This window comes from Lissotriton vulgaris, chromosome 8 (genome assembly GCF_964263255.1).
Source record: "Lissotriton vulgaris chromosome 8, aLisVul1.2, whole genome shotgun sequence".
Classification (NCBI taxonomy): Eukaryota; Metazoa; Chordata; class Amphibia; order Caudata; family Salamandridae; genus Lissotriton; species Lissotriton vulgaris.
In genome coordinates this window covers 22,093,623-22,110,584 of record NC_141696.1, presented here as the reverse complement: position 1 = coordinate 22,110,584, position 16,962 = coordinate 22,093,623, and the positions used below count along the sequence as shown (strand labels likewise).

Sequence of the window (16,962 nt, the reverse complement as noted above, 5' to 3'; positions counted from 1 at the left end):
GCAATTTGTATGCAACTATCCTATTGAACACGTTAACTGAAGAAAACACCTCAAAAAGTCAGCAGGCACACCCATCTTTACAGAATGCCAACTACACATCTTGAGTATTCACAAAGGCAAATTTACACTTTTGTGCAACTTTACTACTTTTCCGTATTCACAAAGGTAAACTGAGACCAAAAACCTCAATTTACCACTTTTCGGTAGCCATAAAGGTAAACTTAGACCAAAAATGTATCTTTCCTAGTAGTAACTTGCCTTTGTGAACTAGTAAAGTGGAGTGTGAGGAGTGTCCTCCGCTGTTGGGGCTGTTGACTCTGCAGATCAGTGTGGTACTTGCAAGGGAGAGGGTGACTGATGGAGACTGTCTGGTCACAATACTAACCACACTCTATGGTATTCCACTCTATGCCACTGTACGTCAGCACACTGTATGCTATTTCAGTGTACGCCACTCCACTGTACGCTACTCCATGCTCCGCTGTTATGCCATACAGACAGACACCACAAATTAATTGTACCAATGAATAATTCTAGAAAAGAAAATATGCAGTTTTTAAATTACAACTTTGCATTTATTTATGCAATGGTTTACTTGCGTATTTTTTCAACATATTGAGTCATATATATTCAACATTGTTATGTAATTGTAAAATCATTACATTTCAAGTGCTGTCAGTGAGGAAGGGAAGGGAAGTGTGAGAGTTGTGAGGGACTGGGTAAAGGTGGTGTGACTGTTTAAGAACATCGCGTTATAATCAAAAAACGCCTTTACAATCGAAGTAGTATGAGAGTTCCCAAGTTACATCACACATAGGTTGAAACAATTCTTTTCTTTGAATCCTATGGTGTGTTAGGTTGGCATAGTCTACGTCTCGACCCCCATGTACGCTAAAGGGTTATTGATGCCTCATGTTGGGGTCTTCGTCAGGACAGTGAAAGTAGAGAGCCTATAAGATAATGCGGAGGCTATGACTAGATCACTGTGTGGTGAGCTGTCTTTAAAACAGAGAAAAGATCGAAAATTACATACATCAAAGGACAGTAGACATCGGTGCCATCCTTGAAAGGGCCTGTGCGCGCTCCTGGAAGTTCTGGAATACAAAATATAAGGAAAAAGTCTCATGGGACTAAATTTGGCTCGGGCGCCAAGTTTTGTGGACTAAAAAAAAGAAGAACTGGGGAAGACTTACTTGGACAGAATTCCTCATTGGAAAATAGACATCACCATGTCAAGTGTGGTTTCAAAAGATCATTCCTTGGGTTCAATGCGCAGTGTGCGCCGTTCTGGGGAATTAACAAGATTGGGCAACTTAGTTGTAAAAGAGGATTGCATACTGGTTGATGGCTACAACTATTGTGAGGTCAAAAATAACTGGTAAGTGTAAACCGGTATACCGACATTTAAAATGGCAAACCACGAGACTGAGAGAAAAGTTCACTCTTGTAAGTTATGGTAACATTTGAAATATGGGGATCGAGTATATCTATAGTGTGTTTGGTTATCCATATTGGTGTGGCATTACCGGGCCTGCCTAGCATGCAGGGATATCCTGGTTAATCTTACCTCTTCGGCGTACAAACGCCGCCGTCTGTGCTCGCAGCTACCTCGATGCATCTGCGGATGCTCGCGGTGCCGCCGCTGGATACTGACGGTGGAAAGGAGGCTCGCCTGCTCTAAGCCAATCACGGCCGGCTATTGCCGAACGCCCTGTCACCGCGCAGTGAGTGAGCAAGGGAGCGCCTGTAAAGGTGCCCAGAGGAGTTTAGTTAGGCAGCGAGGGATTGGGTTAAAGAGTAGTTGCTTAAGGAAGGGAATTGTCGGTCGATTGAAGAATAAAGCAGTGTTTATATCGAGATTGTGTTCTGACTTGGCAAGGATAATGGCACATAAAGCAGTCTTTACAAACGCCGAATAGTACAATGTATAGATTCAGGGAAATAAGCATACTCAGTAGGGATCACGGTTAAAATACATGGATCATATCACAAAATGTACATTGTAATTCAATAGTGATATTAATATCCGACAGTGCATAGTTTGAGAGAAATATACATATTTAGTAGGAATCACGGTTAAAAGACCTGGATTGCATTGCATGGTATATAGTATAATACAATGGTGATGTTAGTCTCAGACAGCTAGTATGATGTATTAAACCACAAAATGTAGAACATATAGGTGGTTAACTCCCAATGGGTAGCAAGACACTTAGTGAAAATGATAATCATAACGTACGTTGTAGTTGCAGATGTCAGACATCTATTGGGACTAAGGCAATAGCGGAACTAAGGCCATTTGTAAACCTTATGATATGAGTACTCAGGTTTTATTGGATAAGCCTGAGGGACATAGTGTTTATTCTGGGTTTAGACCTGCCATTTGGGCATTCTTAGCATCTAGTTCATTGAGCCCTCTGTTGATAGTGTTCGATTTCTGCATCCATTTGCATTCTCTGATGTTCAGGATGGAGTTCAGATCACCTCCTCATGGTCCCAGGGAGATCTTTTCCAGTACCACCCATCTGATTGATTCTGAGGTGTGGTTTTTTCCCCTGAAATGATCCGCAAGTGGTGCCCCAGTCGTTGAGCAACGAATCCTGCTGCAGTGTTGGAATATTCGGTTTTTCACCTTTTGCTGGGTTTGACCAACATACATCAAATCGCACGGGCATAGAATTGCGTAGATCACTCCACTTGTGTTGCAGTTTGTGAAAGACTTCTGATCTATCGTAAGGTTGTTGTAAGTTATTTGCTTGGTTTCCCAGCATGTTGGACATACTTTGCACGTAGTGCATCTGAAATGCCCTTTAACTTCTGGTAGATTCCATAGTCTTTGGATAGTACTACACTCCACTCTATAGCACTACACTCTGCACAACTCCACTGGTTTCCACTCCACTGTAACACACTCAACTCTACTCCACTCTACTCCACTTCACTGTAATTCACTTTACGACAGTACACTGTACAACAGTACACTGCATGACTCTCTCCTCCACTTTACTGTTCCACACTCCATTTAATGACAGTCCACTCGATTAAACCCCTGTTATAGTTAGGAAAACTTTACTTTCTAAACAAATAAAACTAAAAATATGCAAACATTTAAATTTGAAAGTTATAGTTATACCTTAAATTTATACATCACACAGCACCTTTATATTAGTATAGCTTTATTGATTCTTTAACTCCAAACTAAACTTAAACTACACACAAAAAATGCAATTTACAACCTTATCTGTATTACTGTAATTTATAGTTTACGCAACACCTTCAAACTAATATAGCTCCTGCACCTCATGCACTGTGCATTTAACTCAGTAGCCCACTACATTAACTAAAACTTGCACCTTCTCCATGCACAGCTTAAACCGTTTTCTATTATATCACTTCTACCATTTAAAATAATAGTTATTATACTAATAGTTATGACACCGCAAACAACATATCTTGAGAGTAGACAGTGCATTGTACAATCGTGAGATATAGTTAATGTACTGTGGCTACTGAGCTTCGGCGATTTATGTTTTGGTGGATGTAAGCTCTGTCTGCAGTTGGGGAGCTGCTTGTCCACTGGAGGGTTCTCTCAAGTCAGTTAGAACTGGTTTAAATGCCAATCACAAGTCTGCGGTGGGGGTGGTTTCAACCAAAAATCTGCATATGTACTCTTGCTACTCAAATGACTTGTTCTTGTTTTATGTAGGATAAATAAATATACTAGGCCTGGGCGGTAAAATCCGCTCCGGTGGTGGAAATTGTGGAATTTTGGCAATTCAGCAATCTTTGGAGAACGCCGAATTGCTTAAAATTCCGCGATCTGCGGCGTAGCAGTTTTTTCCTTGTTCGTGCTTTCAAAATGTATGTTCGTGCATGAGGTAGCGACTCATGCGTGAAGAGTTTTCCTATCCGTTCGCGTGCGCCATGAGATTTTGGTAGCTGGCTGCACGATCCCGCAAAAGTGTGCGATCGTGAACACAGCATTTTGATGCGCCATCGGACATCTCCGTTCGCGAACAGTAAACACGCATCGCAAACGGGTGAGACAAGTGAAACAATATGGCTGTGCCAATTGGGGACCACATGGGCAAGTTCACCAGATATTTCCCCCCTAGCACGCAATTAGTGTCCCCGAACAGGAAAACCGCATCGATAACAGGCAGAACAATGGCACGTGCTCACAGAGATATTTTAGATCTTTGCGGAACTTTGCGGAACACGACTACGCAAATTCCACCCATGCCTAAAATATACCATAGCTGGTTTATAGTGAGGAATGAACATTTATATTTATAATAAATGTCTATTTTTGGGAAGTAATTTTAGGTGTATCTGTTGAAGTGCAAGGGCAAACACAGTCACTTAAAGTGAAAACATCCCCCTGCTGGAGAGGACTGGTCTTTTGATTTATATCCTCTGCTTGGGTGGGAGGGAGTGTAATGTGAGTGATAAGACAACAGAATAATGGTGAAAGAGTATTGATTGGGAACCCCTTTATATGTAGGCATATATTGTTTCATGTGTTTTTAGAAAACATGAGGCTGGCAAAACAGTTAAAACTGCCTTTAGGCCAGCCTTAGAAATAGGGAGGCAGGTCCATCTGAGTTGAGGGTCCAAAACCCTGGCACTCACAGAGCCTGGTCTTGTGTTCAGAGCTTGATGAAGCTGCTGACATCTATTTAGAAGAGGCGTAGACCATGCCACAGGAATGTTGGCATTGTGTGAGAAATAGCTGATGGAGGCCTTGCCTTTTAGATGATAAGTCTCCTGGTATTGCACAATGCTGGAGCACTCTGAAGTATCCGTGAGGTGATGTGCAGCACGGTATAAAACATGGTTTAGTAGCAGAGGGGGCTGATAGTAATGGCAGACTTGCGCAGCATAGTGAGATGTCTCCTATGCGTTGCATAAGTAGCTGATATATGAATTGTGTTTATCAAAGATGCTGCTGATGTGCTTACAGGGGTGATATTTCTGAGATGAATCATGCCCCAAGTTTTGAGTGTTGATTTGGTCTCTTTGAAGGAATAGTGGGACCGGAGGTGCAGTTGTGATGTTTTTCGGTTCTTCCCGTGGTGGTGTGGATGTGCACATGTGAGCTACATGAAATCACCATATCTACATGAAAGGTCACTCTAGAAACGTCATCAGTTGATTGTCTTATTGAGAAATGTTCTCTAATTTATCTTCACAGCTATGGAGAAAGTGGAAGTATGCTGACCTTTGGTGCAATTGACCCCTCATATTACCTTGGAAATATCTACTGGGTGCCAGTCTCCAAGGAGCGATACTGGCAGATTAATATGGACAGGTACTCAAATGAAAGCATGAATGAATGAATGGATGCTTTATCCTGCTGTTAGTTATAAATACAAAATAAATCAAATTGCAAAAAAGTTAATATTTTAAATTAGGAAATACAAACAGCGGGATCTCAAGAAAATTTTAACTCAGGGCCCGATTCACACAACTAACTTAAGACAAAATCCTAAACTTACTACTTTTGGTATTCACAGAAGGCATTTACTAGTCTTAAATTAGGATTTTGTCTTAAGTTAGGATTTTGTCCTAAATTAGGATTTTGTCTTTGTCTTAAGTTAGGATTTTGTCCTAAATTAGGATATAGTCCTAAATTAGGATTTTGTCTTCAGTTAGGATTTTGTCCTAAATTAGGATTTTGTCTTACATTAGGATCTTGTCCTAAGTTAGGATTGTGTCTTAAATTAGGATTTTTTGTTCTAGATTAGGATTTTGTCTTAAGTTAGGATTTTGCCTTCAGTTAAACTGAAGTTTAATTTAAGACGAAATCCTCCTAATTTAGGACAAAGGCCTAACTTAAGACAAAATCCGAATTTAGGACAAAATTTTAATTTCAGACAAAATCCTAATTTAGGACAAAATCATAATTTAGGACAAAATCCTAACCTGAGACAAAATCCTAACTTAAGACAAAATCGCATAAAAACTTTGGAGGAAAATAGTAATATGCTTGGGCCAGCATATTACCAGCCTCACACGGCTGCAGTAGCAGTGGTTCTGTGGCAGTCTGACTGCCTTATTCAGAATAAGCAGGTGGACAGTGCCCATAAGTACGGTGGGCCAATGGACAGCCGTAGTCATAATAAGGCCCAATATATTTTTTTAAAGTAGACCAAATCTTCAATTCAGCAAGGGGTCATTTGTGTAGATCCTGGAAGATTTTCTCAAAGGAACTACATGTTGAAATAAAAGAATAATGAAAATGAGTGGGAAAAAACAGCTATATGTGACTGCATTTCCATCTGTAAGTTCTTGTCACAATGGCCTATTTTCAAAAACAATTTACAGTTATGTCCATCAGACACTTCTGGACTCAGCGATATATAGGCTTTGTAGGTTACCCAAAAACCCTACAATGCTTTTTCATTGTGTACCGACTATAAAAAGAATGAACATTGAGTGTTGTAAGAAAGTCGATTATTAGTTGTGGTGTTTGAGAAACCTCACCAAGGAATAAATTCACTATCTTGTTTCAGGTTTAGTTAGGTTACTTTAATTTAAAATGTAGCTCTGTCCTGAGTAGCTGCGGCACTGAGCAGTCAGCCTTAATTGAAAGGACATCCGAGTAAACAGTTATCAGCACTTAAATGGTAATAAGTAAGAGACACAGCACAATAAACATCCCACTCCAAATTCATAAAACTAGTATAAATTTTTATCTTTAAACAGACATCAAAAAGATGAACCTCAATTGAAGGGAGCCAGAGTTAAGATTTTTTAAAACTGTTTATAAAACACTGTCAAAGTTCATGCTGACTCTCACAATTAGAAACTTTTCTGGTTCTTTTCCTTGTCTATGGATTAGTTGACTGAGTCATCTGCAACTTCAGTGTGCATTTTGAAGTAGGTGAATGAGTGAAGTCCAGTGGAATGGTACCAACCTTTGGTCTTGCCAGAACTGAAGGCTATTGACAAACCTGCAACACTCTGCAGTGATAGCAATCTGAAGTCTGTGTCCCGGGGCTTTGACAATGATAGTGTGCTGATTGGCAGTAGCATATGAACATCTGGTTCTTTAAAAAAAACATTATCCTTGAGCTCTAGACACAAAGGTTGCAATTCCTACAGGAGGTAGAGTAAATTATAACACCAGCCATGGGTCCTGGAACTTTTAGGCACCTTGCGGGGACTAAAACTCTATCACCAAGAGCACACGAGTGTGGTCTTGGGCAATTCCAGTTTTTTACAGGTCAGCTGGGCTCTGCCGATGCAGGACTTCTTAAGCATTGTAGGTCCTGGAACTTTAAGAGAAGGCTAGTCAATGAGCCCTTGGAGTCCATTTTCTGGTCATTGGCATAAGTGAAAAAAGATTCAGCCCTTGAGGTCTCTCAACAAAGTCAACAGCAGGATAACAAACCTTTCCCTCTGAAGTTCTGTCTTTGGTTCAGCAGATGCAGCCTTCTTTTCTGAGGAAGACAGGTTCAACAGGAGCAGCCATTCTTCTTTCCTTATTAGGTCCAGAAGTGCTCAGAGGAAAGGATCCAGGATTGACACCTTTATACCTATCTCAGGTTTGTGAATTGGAAGAACTCCCTAACCAATCGGGCCAAAATTCCTAAGGGCAGCCCTAACCATTGTTACATCACTTCCTTGTGGAATGGCATGAAACAATCGCACAGTGCGTATCTCTGCCCAAATCCAAAATATCAGAACCCGTCTTCCCTGGGACGGAGCTATTGCTAACCCCTTGTGGTGCGTTTCCAGTTTTATTGTCATATTCCTCCTGGAAAAACAGTTCTAATAGTGGTTTTCTCTCTCCAGTTATCAAAGCCAATCTATCTACCTTGTCAAAGGAAAGGGCAGGCTACAATGCGACTCACATTTGTCAATCAAAGACAGCTGCCATTTTGAAGTTGGGGCATCTCTGGCAATATTTGATAGTTTGTTGTTCACCCAAGCTCGGGGCATGTGCTGTCAGCTCATCTAACTTTGTTGAGAGATCTGCAATATACAAGAGGCATTCTAACACACAGTATCCATACAGCTAACTGCAGAATTTTGGCCCTAACTCAGCCACCACCTGGGAAAACCTACTAAACTCAGACATTTCTGGAATTTAGATACAAGGGGTTGTCCGGTATGGTTCTCATGTGGTGTTCCTACCCACACGAGCTTGAAAACATCAAATCTTGGCTAAAAACACACATTTTCCTCAACATTTCTGGGAGGGAATATTCTGGCATCTGAAGGAATCCACAGATTTCTTACATTTATCATTCCTCCAAGTCTCCCAATTCAAATCATACCTCCTTGTGTGGCTAGGCTTAGTGCTCACGGCAGGATACTACCCAAAATGGCCACTTCCAATTCTCCAGTGAAAAGTAAAACCAACCCATTTTATTTTACAATTTGGGTGGGTGTAGGTTTTTGGCCCTAGCTCAGCCGGCACCTAGTGAAACCAGCCGAAGCAGTCTGGAAACAAGACACCCATGGAAGTCCACCTTGGCATGACTTGCGTGGCTCGCCCCAGGTTTTCCTACCCAGAAGCATTTTGGCTAAAAATAAATATTTTCCCCAAATTTCTGTAACCGAAACTACAGAATGTGCAGGGATTCAAAGATTATGCTCCCATCCGGTGTCCCCCCACATCACCCAATACAAAATGTACCTCACTTCTATGGGTGGGTCTAGCGCCCACATTAGGAAAGGGCCCAAAGCACAATTTGGACACCACTTTTTTCAATGAAAACCAACCAACCCTCTTTTGCAATCTGGGCAGCTGTCGATTCTGGGAAGTAGGAGTTTGTCTCTGCATCCAATTAGTAGGGAATGCAGTGTAGGGAAAGGGTTAACATTCTCAAATATGAATTGCAGGTTTTAGCCCTGTTCATCAGATCTCTATTTCTACAGAAGATTACATGTTTGAGGTTAGGATATACAACACTTCTGGAGATAGTCTAAGGCAGAATGAATTCATAACAAAGTAATACAACTAGAAAACAAAAAAGGATATATCAGGTTCTGCCTGGGCATGTGTTCCTGGATGAGTTGTCGATATATATGATACTGTTTGAAATGTGTATGTACATGAGATGTTTTATTATGTGACTTTTTTCTCCAATGAGGTGCCCAGATCAGGTGATGGTACTTCCCTTACCAGGATGAGAAACTCTAAAGATGCTAGATCTATTTCTCAGAATTGAGGATATTAAGGACTTACTTAATTTTTTATTTGCCTCTTGAGAGCTTCCATTGATATTAGTATCTTCCTTCCAAACTCAGCGTCTCCATGAATGGAAACATTATCGCCTGCGACGGAGGATGTCAAGCTATTGTGGACTCGGGAACAACTATGATTTCTGGTCCCAAATCTGGAATTGCAAATATCCTCAGTGTTATTGGAGCAACTCTGGACTCTAATCTGGAGGTAAGTGTCTATAGCTTCCCATTTCTGGTGTGTGATAGTAGAATTAACAGACATTTCAGCTGGAAGCAATTGCTTTCTGTAAATGCCGACAGTTTAACAATCCATTGGTCAATGAAAAATGATTATTTCGATCAGAAAGCATCACTATAACATTGATTGTTCAATACATTTAAACTGACAGTTACAAACCATATTCCATCTATATATGCAGCGTTTATTTCTCCTAGATAGCAAAGCTAATCTAGTGATTTATTGTTCAACTATATTGTAGTGATATAGTCCCTAATGTCCATAATACATGACATTTGTATCAATCAGGCTGCACAGGTATAATAGTTCTCAATCTGTTTGTTACTCTATAATGCGCAACCTTTTGTGACCCCACCGCTTAGAAGTCACAATAAAAAGAAATGATTTTTCCAAAGAATCAACCAATGAAAAAGAGCATACCATTATACACAATTAGTTTGTGAAATAAATCAATATCTCAAAATCCACAAAATCTAAAAAATATTGAACATGGAGTCTCGAAGTGTCTTTTTTTCAATATTCTTTATTTGCAGTCTTATGCGATATGCATACATCAGCCCAGCCAACGTGTTTCTTCCAACATGGACTTACTCAGGGTTGTGTATACATGTCAAAAATAGCTGAAACGATCTCCTTTATATTCCGATGTTAACATACGCTGGGATTACCCGTGGCGTCTAGTTTATCATAGGTTTAAAGGATAATTGCCTTCAAATCCAATCTGCTGTGTTGTTTGTTCAAGTTCGAATGCTGTCTCAGACTTCTTTATGGTTTAAAACCTTCATCCTTTCAAAAATCATTGTAATATATCCTGAACTGACCTCCATTGTACAGATAGGTCTGTCTCTAAACCTTCCCTGCTGCACCCAAACACCTGCTACCAGCACAGTGCTGTTAAAAGCACTTGTTGCATTTTTTTGGCCATGCCAGCATAACACAATACAATGCCACACTCACTATGCAGTGCACTTCTGCACCTCACAAAGTGCAGGAAAAGTGAAAGATAACAAAGGTAGCTTTACAACACTGTCTTTTTGGTTACTCTGCTGTCTTTTCTTGTTTCTTGACACATTGCCAGCTACCTTGGCTTTTTTAATCTTTCCAGTTCATCCCTGTTTTTTTCCAAACGTATTTATTAATACATAGTTAAATAAATTCCAATTGTACTTAAGTTGAATTTAATTGAATTGAATTGAAGGTAAATTTGTAGAGCGCGAATTGCTGCCAAAGGGCGTCCAAGCGCCGTCCAAGTTGAAAATCACAAATTAAACTACACTGGGGGGCTAACAATCCCCTCGCGCTGCAGGCGTGTCACTTATTCCCATGTTAAAAGTGAAGCGCCGGCAGCGAGAGAGGCTTGTAATTAAGCCTTTGGATCTGTTCTATTCACTGAATAGTAAATCCTCAGCCAACTAAAAATGGCATTGTTTAGCATCAACTGCGGGCTGTGGTTCAAAGCATTTCGAATTATGAGCACCATGATGTCATGATGATTTTGGCATTCCTCCGAGACTATTGCAAAGGGTTAATCTGCCACAGTAACATCCGCTTTGACATGCCTGATACCTGCAGAAGAGGCAAAGTGTATCTGACAGCAGAAGGGAATGTTTTTTTTAACAGATTAAAGGAATTGTGGTGTCTGTGTATTATATGTTGGTGCACTGTTATTATATACTTATGTTGGAATCTTAATTTGTACTTGGGCAACTATTCCGTGTATTACATGCAACAGAATGTTTGCGCAATGGCTTGGAACACTCCTGCAGTCAGTTGGAGTGACCATCCTGAGTCCTCAATTCATGTATTCCTGTTTCTCCTGTTATCATAATAAATCTGATGAAAGACTGAAGATTGAGGGTCCTCTGTGTTACTCTCTACATCTAGACGATTGCACACTTCAGGAATGTATCCTGTTCTACCAATTAGTGTGAACAATGCACTATGAACAAAAAGGCTCTTCCCAGAGCCATCTTAGTCTCAGAAGTATACATCTTATTTTTATTCAAAATTGTTCCACAAAGATTTTTGGGTATTGCATTACTCTCATAGTACTGTTAAAGTACCCATTTGCCTTATTCTTTGTGATAGTACTATAACTGGTACTGCCAGGGTGGCAAAAACCCTAAGTACAACCCTGCCCCTGCTTGAGCACCATCTCTTGCTGTGCATAGTGTGGGGGTTGACCCAGGGCCTCACCTACAACCAGACTATATTCCCAATCCCCGAGTGACACCCTGGCAGAGTTTCTTTGGCTGTGCACAGCTGGGGTGCTGACCTCAGGGCCTGCCCAACCCAGTCATGAGTGCCCAACACATTAGCAACTGGATACCCATGCACACAATAAATAAAAATTCAAGAGGGATGTGGGTATTGACACATGTACATTCCAACACAAAGCCTAAATGAATAAAAAACAAATTGTGTCTTGTACAGTCCGTCAGTGTTTCGTTTTTTTAATGCTTTCATAGACAAACCAGCCGACACGTGTTTCGTCACATGTGGGATAGTATTCCTGCGACTCATCAGGGCTAAAATGGAGTAGGCGTATTTAGGGTAGTCGCTCCGCCAGTTACAATTCCGACCTGGGTTATAGGGCTTATCCACTCACCCTTTTGCACCACATCCAAACCATTCCGGCCCTAATTAATAGCGTCCACATTTGGCAGAGCACCCTTTTCTATTCCCTGAACCTAAAATCCCTTCTGTTAATACTACATGAGTGCCCAACACCCAACTGTGCATAAGGGGAGTACTTATAAAAGAGATCCCAATCCAGCTTTCTTAATTTTGACACAATCTGACAGCATGTCAGCACAGAAGATGTAACCAACTGGCTGTCACTGGTACAGATCCTATTTATGTCTAACAGTTTCCCACTGGTACAGATTGATGAATTCAGAAACCACTACTTTTCACTCAAGCCAGACAGAGCTCCATGTGTTTTCACCAGTGTGAGCCTACTCCCAGGGCCCCCAGGGCCCGATGGAACCACCAGGTCACTATAGCAACTGAATTTGAATCTAGAATTTAAAAGCAAAGAGGCTATCATACTAGAAACCACCCCTTGTTTCGTGATGGCCAGCGGCTGGGCTCTGCAGGGGTCATTTGCCACACATTTCCCAATTCCATGTTTGATACCAGCAGTGCTATACATTGTTTGAGCGTCTGACTTGCCATTTCTAAACAACTTCAAATTATTAACATTACCTTTCTGTTGCCAGAAGATATCTATGATATTTCCATCTTACTTATGATAAAATGTTCTCTCTTCTTCTTAAACTTTAGTATAGTGTTGACTGTTACACTATTAGTGATTTACCGGACTTGTATTTCACTTTCAACGGGAAGGCGTTCAACGTGCCTGCCACAGCCTACATCAACCCGGTAGGTGATAGTCAAGCTCTTTCCATCCTTTCAATCTCCTTACACCACTCTTCTCTCAGAAGGGTGATCCACAGCTCACATAACATGGCTGCTTGAGCTGGAGTTTTCTCTAACTTTACCCCAAATCTATCCAACGTTGTTACCATCTTTGTCCCCTTCCATTGCTCTTTGGTTAATCCCCTCACACATTCCTGTTCTTTCTCCTGCTTGCTATTTTCTGTTTCTCCTTTTTCACATATCCTTCGATCTGTGGGGTCTCACCTTACCGCTCTGTTCTGTATAGTAAATCTGTGTTCTATGTCGTCTTACAACTGTGCTGCGTCTCCTACATCTCTTTCCATTCTGCCCTTTCCCACTCCTTTGTTCTCTGTTAATTCTCCTATCTCACTCTTCTGTTTTGGTTTTTCCCATGTCTTTCTGTGCTGTCCCCTCCAATCTCTGTTTGTGTCTCTCCTTCCTCCTTCTATCTTAATGCTCTATTTTTCACATATCTATATTCCTCCTCCTTAAGTTTCAGTTTTTCATCTCATCCCTCTATTCTTTCAACTCTTTCTCTCTTTTCTGCTCTTCCTATATCTTTTTTGTCTGTTTCCTTCCATATCTCTGTTCTTCCACTATTCTCAGTGGTTCATTACTGAAATTTCTCTGTATCTGCACCCCAGTCTCCTATCTCTCTGGTCTGTCTCAACAAATATTCCTGTTTTCTCTGCTATATCTCTCTGTTGACGTCATCCTGTGTTCAATATCATCCTATCTCTGTGTTCATTTAGTTACCATCTCTGCACTGTCATCTTCCATTGCTCTCTGGTTTGCCCCATCCTACATCTTAGTTCTTTCTTCTCTTTCATGTCTTCTGTACCATTGTATATCTCTGTTCTATCTCGACACTCTGTTTTGTCTCCTCTCATAACTGTGCTGCCTCCCGCCGTTGTCCTCTGTTCTGTATGTTTTTATCTTTATCGTTTGATCAAGCTTGCTCCAAGGCCCGGCAAAATCTGCATAGGCCGGCTAGGAAGGATAGGGAAAAGGCGCTAAGAGAAGAGGCATGGCATAACTTAGAGTTAGCAGCAGCCTCCAAGAATTGTCAACATTTATGGAAAGTGATTAACGCTCCTCATTTTAAAAGTATGACAGATCCTTCTCTAGATTCTCACGTTAGTGAGGATCAATGTGTAGGCCATTTCGAACACATTTTTGACTAAAATATTATCTCAGGAACTGAATGCCCAATTGAAGAATCCCCTCCGAGGGAGCCCTTGACTTTTTCAATCCAGGAGGTTAGTAGGGATTGGCAAAGGGCTCCAATAGAAAGGCACCGGGACCTGATGTGGCCCCCATTGTTATTATCTTTGGGTACCAAGACTTATGGATCCCATTACTAACTAATATTTGTAATGAAATTGTAGAATCTAACCCACTGACCTCATGGAGAACTAGGATTATTGTTCCCATATTCAAAAAGGGTGACAAAGAAAAGTCCCAAAACTATAGACCAATTTCATTGCTGGATACCACGGCAAAACTAATGGGCCGCCTACTTCTAAATAGCCTGGAAGAATGGGAACAAGGAAAAAGGTATTCTGATGCAGGCCCAATATGGAGTCCAGAGTGGGAGAGGCAACACAGATCAGGGTTGATCTAACCATGATGATTGATAAATATACTAGAGCCAGAACAGGTCAGGGTCTTTCATGCTATCATGGATCTCAGAGCAGCATTTGACTGGCAGATCCACTCCCAACTCTGAACACCAATGGCTGAATTGGGGGTGGAGCCTTTAATCATTAGTTTTATCCGGCAACTCTTTCTGATGCCACTTGGAGAGTAAGATTTGGGAAACAGGGGGAATGCACTCCCCCATTTAAGATCTGAAGGGGTGTCAGACAAGGGTTTGTCCTTGCCTCATTCTTATTTTCTTTATATACGAATGGTATCAAAGCCGCACTCTGAGGAGCAACAAGAGATGTTCCCATATTTGACTCCCTAACGGTACCTATTCTCGCATATGCTGATGATGTGGTGTTAATTGCATGGACAGGGGTGGTCTACAGCGATTAACAAATGCCTTTGTATCCTTCATGACATCCTTGGGCTTAAGGGTCAATGAAGACAAGTCTTTTGTAGTAGGGAGGCCTGTGGTAAAGAGAGCATATAAGTTTATGATAGGCGAAAGGGAAACTAGAGGTGGTAGATTCCTTCTCGTACCTAAGGGTTCCTTCGACAACAAACAGAACTGGGAAAATATGGTGAAGAATAGAGCACTGATGATGGAGAGGAGTTTGGGAGCTATAATGGGTTTCACAAAAAGGCCGTGTTCAAAACCACTTCATCCTACAAATAAGATCTATCGGGCAAAGTCACTTTCATTTGATACTTAGCTCTCTCTTTCTTTCTCTCTCGCTCTCTCTCTCTCTCGCTCTTTCTCTCTCGCTTTCTCTCTTTTTCTCTTGCTCTCTCTTTCTTTCTCTCTCGCTCTCTTTCTCTCTTGCTCTCTCTTTCTCTCTCTCTTTTTCTCTCGCTCTCTCTCTCTTTCGCTCTCACTCTCTCTTCCCCTTTCTCTCTCTCTCTCTCTTCCTCTCTCGCTCTCTCTCTCTCTTTCTCTCTCTCTCTTTTTCTCTCTTTTCCCTCTCACTTTCGCTTTCGCTCTCTCTCTTTTCTCTCTCTTTCTCATCCTCTCTTGCTCTCTCTCTCTCTCTCTCTTTCTCTCTCTCTTTTTTCTCTCTCTTTCTCGTCCTCTCTCGCTCTCTCTCTCTCTTTCTCTCGCTCTCTCTCTTTTTCTCTCGCTCTCTCTTTCTTTCTCTTTCGCTCTCTTTCTCTATCGCTCTCTCTCTCTTTCTCTCTCTCTTTTTCTCTCGCACTCTCTCTCTTTATCTCTATCTCTTCCCCTTTCGTTTCTCTCTCTCTTCCTCTCTCGCTCTCTCTCTCTTTCTCTTTCTCTCTTTTCTCTCTCTCACTTTTGCTCTCGTTCTTTCTCTCTCTTTCTCTCGCTCTCTCTTTTTCTCTCGCTCTCTCTCTCGCTCTCTCTCACGTTTCTCTCTTTCTCTTCCTCTCTCGCTCTCTCTCTCTTTCTCTCTTTCTCTTTCTCTCTTTTCTCTCTCTTTCTATTTCTCTCTCGCTCTCTCTCTCTCTTCCACAGTCTGAACCAAACGGGCATTAGAGAGACAATTTTGCAGCTTTTCTTGGGCAATGGTCGCTATATCTTGGCAATATTGTGTACAGAGCACCCTGCTTGAATCAATGTGAAATTGCCCACTTAAGGAGCTCTAAACAAATGCTTGACTCCACACTAACCCATTCATGAAAAGACACAGTGCATGTGGATGGAAAAGCACATTTCATTTTATATCCTGCAGGGCAGCAACACACATGACAAGGAGTAAATCAGTTGTACATAATCAATTGATCGAATCATGAAGTCGATCTTACTAATAGATTATGTTATTTCTGTCCTTCGATAGAACACCTGCACCGCCAAATTCATATTGTCCCCTTCCAACCTGCCGGATACCTGGATCCTTGGAGATGTCTTCATGAGGGGGTACTACACCGTCTTCGACAGAGCTAACAACAATGTTGGCTTTGCCACCGCCGCCTGAATATAGCACCTTGGCACGCCTGAGACTATGGAGTAGGCAACATTGTTATTTTAAAAAGTGTGACTGTGTATACTCAATATGGTCTCAAGTGAATAAACAGCCATTCTGAAGCATAAGTTCCTTCTTCTGTTGTTGTGTCTGTCGAAAGATGGTGGTTGAACTTAACCCAGAAATGCAGAAAGATCCAGCAATGAAACCCCAGTCTCTACAGTGCTTAAGATGCCCACAATATGACATGTTTGATCATCATCAGGTCAGGCCAGCATCATGTTGCAACTGCCTGCAGTATGACAAACATGTACATGGATTTGCTGCAGACATCCACTGTATGACTACAGATGTCGACAGTATGACTACAGATTACTACAGACATTCACAGTATGATTACAGATGTCAGAAGTATGACTACAGATTATTACAGACATTCACAGTATGACTACAGATGTCAACAGTATCACTACAGAGTGCACAGTATCACTACAGATGTTGACAGTATGACTTCAGATTAATAAAGACGGTCGCAGTATGACTAAAGATGTCGACAGT

General features: G+C 41.3%; 1 protein-coding gene across 1 annotated transcript in view; it reads left to right on the top strand.

Annotated features, from left to right (window-relative positions):
* Positions 1-16,532, top strand: part of LOC147693265 (pepsin A-like) — a 42,454-nt gene extending 25,922 nt beyond the window's left edge. Inside the window, exons 6-9 of the mRNA XM_086933659.1 lie at positions 5,195-5,311; positions 9,262-9,406; positions 12,722-12,820; positions 16,279-16,532. Coding sequence (XP_086789785.1) covers positions 5,195-5,311; positions 9,262-9,406; positions 12,722-12,820; positions 16,279-16,416 — 499 coding nt within the window. The 3' untranslated portion in view covers positions 16,417-16,532. The remainder of the gene's footprint in view (positions 1-5,194; positions 5,312-9,261; positions 9,407-12,721; positions 12,821-16,278) is intronic.
* The last annotated feature ends 430 nt before the right edge of the window (positions 16,533-16,962 follow it).